This window comes from Rhododendron vialii, chromosome 4a (assembly GCF_030253575.1).
Source record: "Rhododendron vialii isolate Sample 1 chromosome 4a, ASM3025357v1".
NCBI lineage: Eukaryota > Viridiplantae > Streptophyta > Magnoliopsida > Ericales > Ericaceae > Rhododendron > Rhododendron vialii.
Window position 1 is genome coordinate 10,903,687 of NC_080560.1, and position 15,089 is coordinate 10,918,775.

Genomic DNA, 15,089 nt, shown 5'->3' on the forward strand with positions numbered 1-15,089 from the left:
ACGATTTTTAAATGATTTTTTTTTACTGCAGTTTTGGTTTTTAATTTAAAAAAAAAAAACCGGTCTATTCCTTTTTAGTTTTGGTTTCATATGATGACCGCATCATAACCGAACCCAAAACCGAACCGCAGTTTAATCACGAAATACATATTATATAATCAATTGAACGAAGGGGTATTCTTGATTGCTTTCACTATAGGTACTTAGATTGCCTTGTAGTGGGGAAATTAGCTCCTAATTTAGCTGGTTAGTAGTTTTAACTTTTATGTTGATTTGGTTGGTATGGTTTCAGGTCGATTTCGGATGGCTTCCTGGTCAATTTCGGCAAGAAATCGAACCAAATCGGTAACCGACGGTTTTAGTTATGGTTTACATAAAAACAAACCCGGCGATTTTTCGTTATAAATTTCGGTTTTACCAATACCCGAAACCGAACCAAACCTTTGTCATCCCTATGAACTACATGCATTTCGTATATCTATTTACAATCCATCTAGTTTTCTTTCCCCTTCTCTTTTGGAATTGGCGTCGTAGGGCAGCTGTCGTTGCAATATGTCGAAAACCGTTTATCTAAATCTTCTTATTTCCTAAGATGGAGCTGTTAATTCTTAGCCTGAATTTCTCAACTCTAATAATCAGCTCATCAAGATTCAGTTTTTATCACGTTAAATTTAGGGACAAATACCGATCAAGCGCTTATTGATATCCGAATGAGTTGATATTTTACGGAAACTCTTAAAAATATGTTTTATACAAATTGAACGGCTCTGATCATTTACGTAGGATCACTCCAAAATGGGTCCCAGTAGTGCTTGTGGGCCCCACATGTATGTGGTGGGTACTTGTGGGATAGTGCTGTATTTAGATAGTTGTGTGTCTAGACTTTTTGAATTTCTTTTTCCGATCCGGTTAAATTAAGCCTACTACTTGTAATCACAAGATATATACTACTACCATTTAGGCTCGTCAGTTGCATGGAAATTATGAGAAAATATGAGAAAATTAACTTTTCTGTAACTTTCTGTTACTAGGAAGGTCATAGTTTCAACTTTTTCACTAAGAAATACTTTCTTGCAAAAAATGTCTTGCCATAAAGAAGAAATTCTTGTTTTTCCTGCAACATTTCTTGTTAACAGAATACACAGAAAAATAAATTTCATTTTTCTTTACCTCACCTTACTTAACTTTGTCTGGGAACTAATTTCTCACATAACATTCCCGACAACTGAACAGAGCTTTTAAGTTACCACCTTCACAATACAACATTACATTATTTCTCCAAAATTACAACGGGCACTGCACATTGCCATATGGTTAATTGGTAAATTCCACCAGAATGCACTAAAGTTTTATAACTGAATTACTGTTAATATTTCTAGACGGCGCCTTATTAACGGTGATCAAAGTTTACACATACGATGAATCGCGATCAAGGATAAACCTCAATCAGAGACCTCAAGCCCAGAATGGGAGTGATTTTGTAGCGAGCGAAACCGGACGCAGCGAAGAGACTCGCCCACTCTTTCTCGGTTCTCTCTTTCCCGGGGAGCACCGTCAACATCACAATGTCGAAGCAGAGCTGCGTTTCGGTATAATCGGACAAGTACTTGTCATCATGATCTCCTTTGTCGTTGACTACTGAAACAGAAGGCTCGGTTTGATTCGGTTTACCTCCTTTGTTGTTGGTTTCCAAGACCATGTCTATGATAATCACCTTTCCTCCTTTGCTTCCAAGTACTGCCTCTTTGCATCCCTGGAGTATTTTCACCCCATCCTCATCGCTCCAGTTATGAAATACCCACTGCTCAATTGCGGAAAAGTTTACAAATTTAAACTTTAAGACGAGTAAAAATAAAAAGTTATTGGGGCACGTACATTTAATATAGATTAGTAGCTCTCTTTTTTTTTTTTAATGGCAAAGAAAATTTCATTATCACGAAGATAAAAGCTTAAAAAAGAAAATTATTTGACAGAGCTTCAAAGAGTATAATACTCTCCTATTAAAGTGAAAACAAAGCTTAAAATTTTTGGGAAAAACTTAGTAAAGTCAAAACAACTAAACAAGACAGATTTTTTAAAGTTGTTTATTTTTCTAATTTCTTTAAGGATTCGATGCATATTTTTTCCGTGGTCAAATGGACTTGAAAAAACTTAAATGCGGTGATCAAAAGTTTTTTTTTTTTTTTTAAAAGTTCACTATGAACAAAAATAGGCCAAATGTAGTTTAAAAAATAAGTTAAAATAGTCCAAATTCTCTCTTAATAAGTAAATTACATTGAAAAGTCAGTTTGATTAAAATTGACTCAGATAAGTTTCATAAAGAAAGTAATTATGTAGCACTATTCCTTATCATGCGCTAGATAAAGACTTTTTTTTTTCTCGGCAAACAAAACTTGTATAAAACTCGAAAGAGGTACATCGAGGGGGAACACAATAAGTGAAAAAACACTTGACTTTGCAATTTACATATTTGATTTTGAGAGATTTTCTATAAATGTAAGTTTATCTATTTCTTGTCCAGCTCCGCCTATATATAGGTTGTAATTTGTATTGTATAAGTATGAGAGAGAGAGCGGGGGGGGGGGGGGGGGGTTTCGATATAAAATATTTTTTTAGAAAACAAATTTCAAAATTTTATTTTTTCCGATTGAGAGAGAGAGAGCGGGGGGGGGGGGGGGGTGGTTTCGATATAAAATATTTTTTTAGAAAACAAATTTCAAAATTTTATTTTTTCCGATTGAGAGAGAGAGCGGGGGGGGGGGGGGGGGGGGGGTGGTTTCGATATAAAATATTTTTTTAGAAAACAAATTTCAAAATTTTATTTTTTCCGATTTTGGTGGACACTTGAAAATATTTTCAGAAATCAACAAAATAGTGTAGAGAGAGGGGGGGCCTTAAATGGTAGAGAGATCTGAAAATATTGAAATTGAACATGAATTAAGATTGACGATCGAGGAAACTAAGCAGTGAGCTAGAATTACAGTAGAAGACAAAAGATTCATTTCGTAAAATAACATACGGAAGATTCAATGGTAAGTCATTTTTATCCAATTGATGAAAAATATTTTACATATTTTCCTAATTTTTAACACAACGAAACACCAAAAAATAGGAAAATATTTTACCGGAAAACATTTTACGCCCAAACAAACGGAACCTAAGAATAAAATGTTCACTATATGTTTTACCTTCAATAAAATAGCATCAGCCGAAGGAATAACCCCAAACATATCACCCCCAACAAACTTCAAATTCTCAGTATCACCCCCTTTCAATTCCTCAACCACATGAGGGAGATCCAACACAGTGACCTTCAAGTTCGGGAAATTATCAGCTATAGCCTTCGCCATCGTGCCTGTCCCGCCGGCAACGTCAACCAAAGAGTTCAACCCCTCGAAAACCCCCTTACAGCTCTTGACCACCACGCCTGCAATCAACCGGCTGTCGCTTGCCATTGCTTCGTTGAATAAATGGTTGAATCGCGGCTTGGTGGCACAGAAGTCGTATAATCCCATCCCGTAAGCTGAATGGAACGGTGTCGGGTCGTCGTTCTGGAACCATTCCCCCATATGGTGCCATGGTTTGAACATGTCTGGGTCTAGCATAGCTAACAAATATGGTGCCAAACTGAAAGGTTCATCTTTTAGGAGGAGTTGAGCAGCGGGTGTGAGCAAATAACCTGAATTTCCAAGTATTGAGTTGGAACATAGAAACATGCAGTTAGTGATAAGTGTCTGTGATTCGTAAGGTTAAAGAAATTCATAATATATCCATTTGATTCATATCGACGAGATAAATAAAAAGAAAATATATACAATGTAAAATGAACTCAATTTAAAAGCAAAAAAAAGAAAAGAAAGAAGACAAATAAGTCAAAATAACTGCATATTTGGGCTTCGTGATCAAATCATTTCTAAGCATTTGGCAATGTCATAAAATTGTACAATTCATCTTGTTGAGGCGAAAGAAATTCTGATACAATTTTGATACTGTATAAACTAATAAAATCTCTTAAACAAATAGGAAGGGGAAATAGGTCAAAAAACAAAATCTATTTTTTTGGGTACTTTTTTTTTGAACGGCAAAAAAATATATTAATCTTTGAAATTGTTATAAAGACTAAATTAAAGAACAAAGATTTGACAGTATCATATCCCTAAAACTAAAAATAATTTTGTGTATAATAATTCGAGACTCATATCCGAGATTAATTGGCAACATGCCAACTAAGGAAATACTCATTGGAACAAGTCAACACCTCAAAAGGCTAAGCCCAAAACCTAAAGGGAAAATGACGGCCAATGATGTGTTTAGATAATTAATACTCGTTAAGGACAAGCTAATAATATTTGTTAATGCTGAAAATGTTTTTGGCGGATATTAATTATCCAAATACGTCCTAAGCCGTCATTTTCAGCAAAAAGACACTAAACCTACCGACAGCAACCAAACTACTGACCCCCCAAGCCCAACCTCGACTAGCAGCCACCGCACCACCACCGCACTGGAAACTCCTTCAACTGGCCACCACGCCACTGGAGTACGTATACCTTTAATCCAACGTAGAAGGTTAATGAAATACTAATTGTGTAGGTAGGTATTAGATCATAACCCACGCCAATTGTGGATTATTCTTGATCATCACAGCTCACTTGCAAGGTGCAAAAAGTTTTTTTTTTTTTTTTTTTGCGTGTCGAGTTTACTGCTTTTTGGGGATCCATCGTCATGCAATCTCCTTCTGAGGGTCAGTTCTCCAAAAGAGTCGTTTATTTGTAATGGAGAACGAATTTACGTGCGCAACAAATTAAGCATCGGAGAAGAATTACAGTGTAACATGTAATGCATGCATTAAGCATATCAAAATTAAATTATAGTACCTAAAAAATGGTTTGTACATTGACAGAAATAAAGCAATTATTGAATTTTTCGGTCTGAAAATTAAAAGTTTCTCTTTAAAACCTTCTTCCTCGCAATTTTCAGAAACCTTCTGGTTGGTGAAGAAGCCAGAATGGACTAACAAGCGCATGAGGCGATACACGCCCGAGGCTTTGGAGGGGTTGACGTGAAGAGCGGAAACAAGGTCGGAGAGAGGCATGGGTCGGCCGTGCTGCTTGATGATGTCCGGTATGCCTAATTGAACCGCACATTTGAGCGACATGGAGTTTACGAGGTTGTATGTTTGGTTCCAAATGTGACTTTGAGAGAGGAGTAAGGCTTTCTCTCGCTCATCATTCCTCCTCTCCATCTTTGCGATGCTTCTCATCGTATGGTATTTGATGGCTATATATTGCAACTTCAACGTGCAGGGGCGGGGTCAGAAATTTATGCAAAGCATTGAAGTCGATCAAATACAACACAAAACCTTTGGTATAAAGTCCATTTTGGGATGCTAATTTTCACTTCTTGTACAACTCTCCCAACAACAATATGTAGCAACTTCAACAGGCATGGGCGCCGGAGCAGAAGTTAATGCAATTGAAGAGAGAGAGAGAGAGAGAGAGAGAGAGAGAGAGAGAGTATAATGGTCCTGATTTTAGAACAATCCTAATATATCATTAAAATTGTATGTAAGATTGTGTGGGTGCATGAATGAGTGTTATGTATATTGTATACCAATTCCACCTATTTAACTAGTAAGTCCAACCAACTGGGGCTAGCTTAGTTGGTCAGAACTCTTGCATTTCATTAGGAGGTCAGGAGTTTGAGTTTTTTTTTTTTTGAACAGCGAAGAAGAAATTTTATTAATAGAAGAGGAAAGGATAAGAAACAGCCCTTGTTGGCAAGAAACCAACAAAGAAAAAACCTAAAGGGTCTATGCAGGTAAAAATATAACAAGAAGGCCTATAAATAACCTACAACCCAAATACAATAATAAAGCCCAAAGCGAGATCCAACCCAAACCCTGAAAAGCAAGGCCCATAGACAACATAGGCCATGCCGAAGAACCAGCCCATAGGCAACATAGGCTAGCCCAAACACCACAAAGACCGGCTCATAAACAACATAGGCTAGCCCAAACAAAACAAACCCTAGCCCAAACACTCAAACACCCAAAATCCTAAACCAAACCCTAAACCTCCCACGGCCACCCACACAGCCGCCGCCCACCACCCAAGGCAGACCACCACCACCCAACAAACAAACCAAAGCCGCAGCCGGCCAACAACGCTGATCCGCCGCCTCCCTCCTTGCTGCAGCCCACAACCTCCACAGCAAATCAAAACCCCACGCTGTCATTGCCCCTCGCAGCCCATCACAGTCACCACGGTCACCTGTAAAGGGATGAGCCACTGCCACGCCGTCGCCGGAGACCCGGGGAACAAGCCCCTGTTGCTATCCCGGAGAGCGGCCCGTCCGCCCCTCCACATAGCCGCCCGTCAGCATCCAACGCTGCCTGCCACCCCATCTCCACCCTGATGCCGCCATAATCACCATCACCGCCGTTGCAACTGCAACCACTAAACCCTGACCTGCTGATGCCGCCGAAACCCTTGCTGCTGCCAAAAACCCACCACTGATCTAAAGCCTCCTGCACCACAGTACCCAAACAGCCATCACTGCTGCCACCATAAGACCACCATCAGCCAAAACCTGCAAAACAAAACAAAACCCAACCCAGACAAACAACACCTCCAGCCCAACCGCCAAACGCCGCCTCGCAAGCACCTGACCACCACCCAAAACAAACGATTGTCGCCAGCAAAAACCAGAGCCTACATAGAACCTGATCTGCAAAACAATCGGCCAAGGGAAGCAAGACAGAACGCGCGCGGTCACCACTTCGCCATTAGGCATAAAACCGAAACCCCCCAACGGAGGAGCCGGCGGGAAACCAAACCCCAATCGAAGAAAACTCAGTCGCCGACACACCACGACGCCGTTAGGCAAAAAGAGGGTCAACCCAGGAGAACAACCCAAGTGGTGAGAAAGCAGCACCGAGAAAATGAAACGACAAGGGCGGCGGCAAGAGCGAGAAGGGGTAGAAGGTAGGAAGCAGATCTAGGAAAAAGGGAGAGCGAGAGAGAGAAAGGAGGGAGAGAAACGCCTGGGGGGAGGAGGAGGCGCCCCCCCCCCCCCCCCCCCAAGCGACAGAAACCCTAGCGGCGGAAAGCAAGCTGTAAATCGCCTAGAGAGAGAAAGTCTCGCTACGAACCACTAATGAGTTTTTCCTTTCTTTCTACCTATAATGGACTTATTTTTTGTATTAGTTGAGTTATTGGGCTTTATCTCGTGGACTCTTACAATTGATGTAGTGTCCCGGATTTGTACTTTATACTTTGTACTTCATATCTGATGTAAAATGATATTTTCTATGGATTGAAAAAAAAAAAAACTAATAAGGCCCCTATATATATTCTAGATCAGTCATCTAGTAAAAAAATATACTGTACTACTTAAACTCACTATATTAGCATCCGACTCCCGGAAACCCTTTGGGCCTTTCCCTTTGTCCCTTATACGTGGCTTCTCCAAAACCAATTCTCCCAACAATAACGCTGTTGATTGTTCACTGTTTTGCTGAATTTGTGGAATGTTGGGTTACTCAAGACCCTTCTACGGAAACCGACCCTGGGCACTGGCGGCCACGTGGGGCTCTGTAGGGATAATCCGAACCGTTTAATAAATTTAAAATAAAAAATCGAGTGGACTCATGAAAAATCAGCTCAATATAATATATGTGGGTGCTCGATAGAATCTCTAGTATTGTATATATTGGGCCGCAACTTTCTTCTTATTTTTCTTGGCGAAAGTCAGCATTGTTACTTGTAGTTAGTGGGATTTGAATCCATCTCAAATGCAGAAGTTTTTTTTTTGAACATGTAAATGCAGAAGTTTATGATACCTATTACTGACTACCACTCCACTTGTGCCTTTAATTATTAGTAGTTGACTCAAAGGGTCATGATTTCCATTGATCTAGGAATATAGAATCATATCACACCAATAGAGATACTTGAAATCAAAAATAATTACAACCTATCGATATATAAATGAACATAAAAATAAACTTATGCTGTCATTTGCAAAGGATAGTGTAGATACGCATAAGTGATTTTTCTTTACCCAATTTATTTCCTGATCTTCGTCATTTTTCAATTAATCTTCATGCATGTTTCAACCAAAATAATGCACATAAACCTCAATGAAATAACAAGTGGACTGGAGTGCAGTTGGTGCCTCTCTTATACTCTCAAGCACGTGGGTAGGGTTCGATTTCCTTATGCTTTCATCTCCCATCCCAAGCCCTCTAGGATAGAGTAAATTAGGATTAACGAATGAAAAGAAAAAAAAAACCTCAATGAAATAAAACACAAGGCAGATTTTTCTCAGTATTATGAATTGCAGTTTTCCGGCAATAGAGATCAGATGTTCTGGTAGAAGTTGAGTTTAAAACTTAGGGGCGGCACTAAGCAGCGATAGGATAAGGCTAGTATTGGAAACAAAAAAAAAGAAAGGCAATAAAGACAAAGGAAAACTTGGTCCCCCTCGCTCACTCTAAAATTTTATATTTAGGGGATGTGTGAGGGCTGTTTCTCTAGGGGCTGTTTAGGGCAGATTTGAGGCTGTTTAGGGGATGTGTGGGGCTGCTTTTAGGGGTATAAAGTAAGCAGAAAGTCTACAGTTCCCGATCGGGATTTCCCGATCGGAATCCCGACGCCTCACCGGGCATGCTCCGGCCATCGGACTGCCGATCCCAGCCGTCCAAAAATTCTATAAAAAAAAACCGAGTGTGCCATCGTGAGGATAAATGGCATCCGACGTGTGTAAGTGGCCGATCCAAGCACTCCATTTTTTGCTGATCCAAACACTTCATTTTTTGCCGATCCAAACACAAAATGGAGTGCTTGGATCGGCCACTTACGCATGTCGAATGCCGTTTATTCTCACGATGGCCTACTCGGTTTTTTTTTTAAAAATTTTTGGACGGCTCGGATCGGCCGTCTGGTGGCCGGAGCATTATCGTCGGGACGTCGGGATTCCGATCGGGAAGTGTAGACTTGCTGTAAAGTAAGAATAGATATATTGTTAAGAGATTCAATTCTCCTGCCAGAGGTGGAAAATTCAAAGTTTAATTCCACCACCTCCGTCTGTGGACTCCACCACGCGTGCATGTAATGTGGTAATTTGAACTTTTTATTAAGACACGCAAAGTAGTATATCCACACAAAAAGTCAACTTGAGCGGAAGTTGATAGGTATATCAAAAATTGAATTTTGGTTTGTAGGACGGATGGTTTGTTTTTTTAAAGTTTAACTATCCATGATCCTCTATTTTATAAATCAAAATTCAATTTTTTGATATACTTATCGATATTTGATCAATTTAACTTTTTGCGGGCTCGTTGACTATTCGGTGTTTCTCTCCATGCCACAAGCCGGCCGCATTTGGCTATAGATAGCAGATCTTTGGAAGAGGCTTCTATGGGCGTCTTCTTGTTGGCTCTAATATGGATTCTGCACCACCCTGAGGCGACTTAGTGTTTAGTTTCCTAACTCCACTAGTGCCGAATTTTATTGTCGGTTGTGTAGCGAGTTTAATGCTCGTGTTTAGGTTTAGACATAAGATTGTCTCTTTGTGTTTACTGTTTACTATATTGTTAGCGTATCAGACTAGGTTGTAGTGTATCTCTGTATTTGGATGGAAGTCTGTAAGTTCCAGATGACTTTTAATGAATGCAAATGTGTTCCGGATAAAAAAAAATCTATTTTTTTGCGTGGGTATATTATTTAGCTAGTCCTAAAAGATAAACAGTTCAAATTACTGCAATGAACACACGGTGGGCCCACAATAAATGGTGGAAACTTGAGGTTTTCTACCTATGGTGGAAGAATTTAATCTCTTAATTGTTGTATGTCCTTTTTTCTTAGTTATACTTTTTCGTTGGAAGAGTTCTTAACTATACTTTCTTTCTAATTACTCTAATTAACTTGGTACAGGCCTATCAATGGACCGAATTGAATCCGATAACGCTTAAATCCGGTCCGAATTTCTTAAATCCGATAGTGGCAAGTAATCCGAATCAGTAACATCGGATATCCGATCTAAAAACTTTTTTACCTCAAAATTTTTAACAAAAAATAATTTTTTTTAAAAAAAAATAGAAATTTTTTTTCAAAAAAAAAATGCAACTTTTTAATTTTTTTTTTCAAAATAAAAAAATTACAGTTTTTAAAAAAAAATTTAATAATAAAATTTTAAAATAATGTTCGGATCGGAATTGATAACGGATTTAATTCGATTCGATTGAGTGCAATTTTGTTCACCTTCCTTCTTATTGGTTGAAATGGTATAGATCTCACCACAAAGGAATGTCATGCTTACCATGCAGTACACTTTTTGGTAAGCATGACATCACTTTATGGTGGGACTCATGTCATTTCAACCAATAGGAATGAGGGTAATGTTCACCTCTTAAGTGGAGGGTGAACAAAACTTAACTCGATCTGATCCGAATTCAATCAGATCCGTATTTCGATTACCAGATTCGGATTATCGGATCGACGTTAATCAGATTCGGATTGAATCCAGTCCATTAACAAGCCTAACTTGATATTAACGAGTCTGAGAACGCCCAAACGTGGAACAAACGGTGAGTGAGCTCTCAAATTCGCGCGTACGGCCTGTTTACCTCACGGACACGGGGAGTAGCTGGGGAACGCTAGCCATGGAGTTGAATATCGGCCAATACACTACTAGCAATTTTTCGGTCTTTCGATGCTGCTAAACCTCGTTAAACTAGTGCTACAAGAAATTCACACACATATCCGCCGATTCCCTCAATGTATCATGTTACGTGACCGTCGCAGCCGCTTTAAGTGCTCTAGAGTCAAAAATAAATGTAAAAAAATTTACTATCATTACACATCATCATTCCTAAGTATCATTCGATACTGCCACCACTACCGCTGCTAGTAAGTTGTCCGCTACCTCTACTTATTAAAATCTAGGCATGAGGACAGCGTGCAAACCCATTGCTAATCTGCTGAAGAAAGCGGCTAGGAAGCACCCAAAGTTTGGAGAGTTCATTGTAGACATTGCCATTTGCCCACTATATATATACATATATAATCAATTTCTATCAATTTCCCTCACTGTATATATACATGTATATATACACGATTCTATGTATGCATAAGCTTGTTTCCCCCCCCCCCCCCCCCCCCCCTTTTGTTTTTTTTTTTTTTGTGGTGTTGATTTGATTATAGTTGGTTTATGGCGTTGATTTGATTATAGTTGGTTTATGTGATACGAATTGTCCCACAAATACTAGCGATATCTTATATACATTCTTGACCAATTCATATAGGAGTAATTTGGAAGCAATGTTTTCTTTATCGGTAAAATAAATTTTAGTGGTATTTGGATGGCAAAGTACAAAGATTAAAGGCACCAAGAGAAAGACGACATCACAACGGTAAAAACGGGCATCCCAACTAGGTCAGCACAATTTTATTTGTAGTACAAGTAACATTTAGTTATCGAAAATCACAAAATCGTAGCTTAAAACTTGATTACATAACCCACACAATTTTTTCACTCAAAAAAATATAATTAAAAAAAAAAAAAAAAAAAGCTATGCAAATCCGACACCAAAATAGAATACTTGCATGCCACGGCCATTATTTTTCTTAACCAATCTGATTATAAATCCATCAAGAATAAACCTCAATGAGAGACCTCAAACCCATAATGGGAGTGATTTTATAGTCGCTAAAGCCGGCATTGACGAAGAGCTTCGCCCATTCTTTCTCAGTTCTCTCCCTCACCATGAGCACCACAATCATCATCAGCATGTCCCAGATAGAAGAGCTGTGTTGCGGTCGACTCATCGTCTCCTTCCTTGTTGTTCTCAACCTTGATGTCTGTGATTATCGCCTTCCCTCCTCTGCTTGGAAGTGCTTCTTTGCATCTCTTCAGTGTCTTCACGCTCTCCTCGTCGCTCCAGTTATGCAATATCCACTGATAGTTGTGCGCATTCAGAATATTGATCTGTCAAAATATTTGAGTGAAAGTCATAATTTTTTTTACTTTTTTTTATTCGTCTTAACGAGACGAATCGAAAAACCAAAAAGTGAGGCGCAAAACTAACCACTTTATTTATGATTTGGTGCTTCTTATACTGACTACAGGGCACAAAATATATTGGAAGTACTTAAAAAAAATTCCCTATGTATAACGACCCGCGCCAGCTGACCTATTAATCAATCGCCTAACCACGTTACTCAAAAGGTTAAACTCGAGTTATACAGTATCTGCTTACGAATTCTCGGGTGGTTACATTATGAAACTCTAAAATTCATTTCTACATTAATCTATCTTAACAACCAAGCAAAAATTAATTAAAGCGACGGAGATCCTTTCTCCGGTTATAGTCCCGCGCCCATATTCTTCTCATAATACAGCATGATATCTTACCGGTAAAAGTATATCCTTGTGGGGAGAGATTTCCGGCAAGAATCACAAACCCTTTATTGGAAAGGATCCATTTTCCTTAATTAATTAAAGGGTAAATTACTGTTTATCCCCACTAACTATGGGTCGGGAACACTTTACCCCCTATAATTATTTTTTTCGGCACTTAACGCCCTTTAAGTAATGGAAACTCTTATTCCGTCTAACTTCTGTTAATAATTGGATGGAAAGTATCATGTGCAGGTCACATGCATTCATTATAGACATTATTACCCTTCACTTACACAGATCTATACATATACAATGATACACAACAGTCTGTCTCTCTCTCATCTCCTTCTCCTACCAGAGCGCCACTTCTACGACTCCCTCTCTCTCTCTCTGGGTTTCAATGGAGCAATTGGGCCCAGATTCAATGTCACATCCTCAATTTTTAACATAATTACAAATAATTTTCATAAATAAGACCTCACAATTATTTCGTACGATACCCAAAAGAGTCCAATATTCCCATTTCTGTAATTGCATTTCAAAGTCCAATAGTTTTCAAAATATTACATCATTGGCTCAACGACCCAAATTAACTTAAGTATCAAGTGTCAAGAGAGTTAAGAGTTTACAAATATTCCTTAATCAAAAGAATCACAACTTAAGTTACAAATACATCTTTCAAAATAAATTTTCAAAGATGACTAGGTAACTCCGTCGAGTAGCTTTCAAAAAGGGGTATGTCCACACTTCAAGCGTTCCAGTCATGCAAGCTACTGATCCCGGTTAGCACCTGAAAATAATATAAGGTCTGAGCTACACTAGCCTAGTAGAAAAGTCTACGCAAACTCTATATGCAAATGAGATGAAAGATGCCGGTGAAACATAAACTTTCGGATAACAAAGGAGCATGGATAAGACACAAGCACTATATTAGAAATTCAGAACGTAAACGAACACTTCACTCTTGTCAATTAACCTATCTTTGTCCTTTGAATTCCTTCACATCGTCACATCACGATATTAATCAAAAGACATTCCGGGCATTAGGACCCCGTATACCCAATTTACATTCCGGGTGATCATGACCCCGTACATCCAATTCTCATTCCTGGTTCTAGGGACCCCGTATATCCGATTCTCATTCCGGGTTCTTAAGACCCCGTATATCCGATCCATGTTCCGGGTGCTCGGGACCCCGTATATCCAAATCACACATTTGGTTCCCAGCTTCCGGTTCAACAGAAATCAACCCTTACATTACATGTTTCTTGTTTCATTGAATAGCTACCCTTTACGTCATCTTATCCTTCACCTGTTCTGAAACCGTCATTAATTCCCCTTTTGGCATTCTACTAACCTTTCACTTCAAGTTAAACCTATACCCCACGCATCAATTACTCACTGCGGTTTTCAGTTCATTTTAGGCGATAACATATCACATTTTATCCGTAATCCATTAACGTCAATCCGTTGATCCTAGTTTCCGTGATAGTTAACCCAAAAAGTTCATTCAAGTCCATCGGACACGATTTTATCTATGAAATATGTATTATTCTCCAAACACTAGAAATAATGCGTAAACGAATCCAATAGAGTCGATGGAAGGCTCCAAAAAGTGGTTTGGAAGAACGTATGAAAAGCTGTTGAAAGACACTGTAGCAGCTCAACCACCTACCAGTAGGTGCTTGAATCCTACCGGTAGAAGAGAAGAATTCGGCACTTGACTACCGGTAGGTAAAGAAGTCCTACCGGTAGAAACTGCAAACAGAAGAGCCAACATTTTGAACGAAACGACTTTGTACTTGGCCTACCGGTGCCATTTGAACGAAACGACTTTGTACTTGGCCTACCGGTGGGCAAACAAGTTCTACCGGTAGGTGGATGAACGAAACGACTTTGTACTTGAAATTGCAAATAGAAGAGCCAACATTTTGAACAAAACGACTTTGTACTTGTTCTACCGGTAGGCAAACAAGTTCTACCGGTAGGTGGATGAATACGTTGAGCAGCTTGGCCTACCGGTAGGCAGAGAATTCCTACCGGTAGAAAGTTGATACGTTGAGCAGCTTTTGAGTTGCTGCAGTACGTTTGAGCTGGTTGAGGAAAAAAGTTCTTACTTGTCCTACCGGTAGGCAAGAAGTTCCTACCGGTAGGGAGAGTGTTTTCCAGACGATTTTTGACAGGATTTTTAGATTTCGATCCAATCTCAATAACCAACAACACAAGCTCAAAAATGATACAAGAACACTCAAATAACATATAAAGAGAGGTAGAATTCCCTACCTTGAGTATCCAAGCCGAAACCAAAGAGATTGAGCAAGCTCTAGCTTCCAGAATCCCAACCGAGCTAAATACACCGAACCGAGCTCTATTCAACGCAATACGAGCCCGAATACGCAAGTAGAAGATGGAGTTGAGGTTGATTGTTGTGGGTTTTGAGTTTGGAGGAGAGTTTTCGGGTGAGAGAGTGAGAGGGATGAAGAGAGCCGAGAGAGAGTCGGGAGAGGGGGAGAGACCGAGAGATGGAGAGGGGAAATAAATCCCCTGCCACACACACACACACACACATATACACCAAATTACACCGACACCCACATCTCCCACATTCTTGCACATTCACCCACAACCACCACATTAAACCATCATTTATCCCTTTATAAAACATTAAAATTTAATAAAGAAAT

General features: G+C 39.3%; 1 protein-coding gene across 1 annotated transcript; it reads right to left on the bottom strand.

The window, feature by feature from the left end:
• Positions 1–1,243: 1,243 nt before the first annotated feature.
• Positions 1,244–5,273, bottom strand: LOC131323196 (trans-resveratrol di-O-methyltransferase-like). Its single transcript, XM_058354883.1, has 3 exons — positions 4,960–5,273; positions 3,189–3,679; positions 1,244–1,801 (listed from the first exon to the last, which is right to left on the bottom strand). Exons 1-3 carry the CDS (start codon positions 5,261–5,263, stop codon positions 1,430–1,432), a joined length of 1,167 nt encoding a protein of 388 aa, XP_058210866.1. The 5' UTR covers positions 5,264–5,273; the 3' UTR covers positions 1,244–1,429.
• Positions 5,274–15,089: the final 9,816 nt, after the last annotated feature.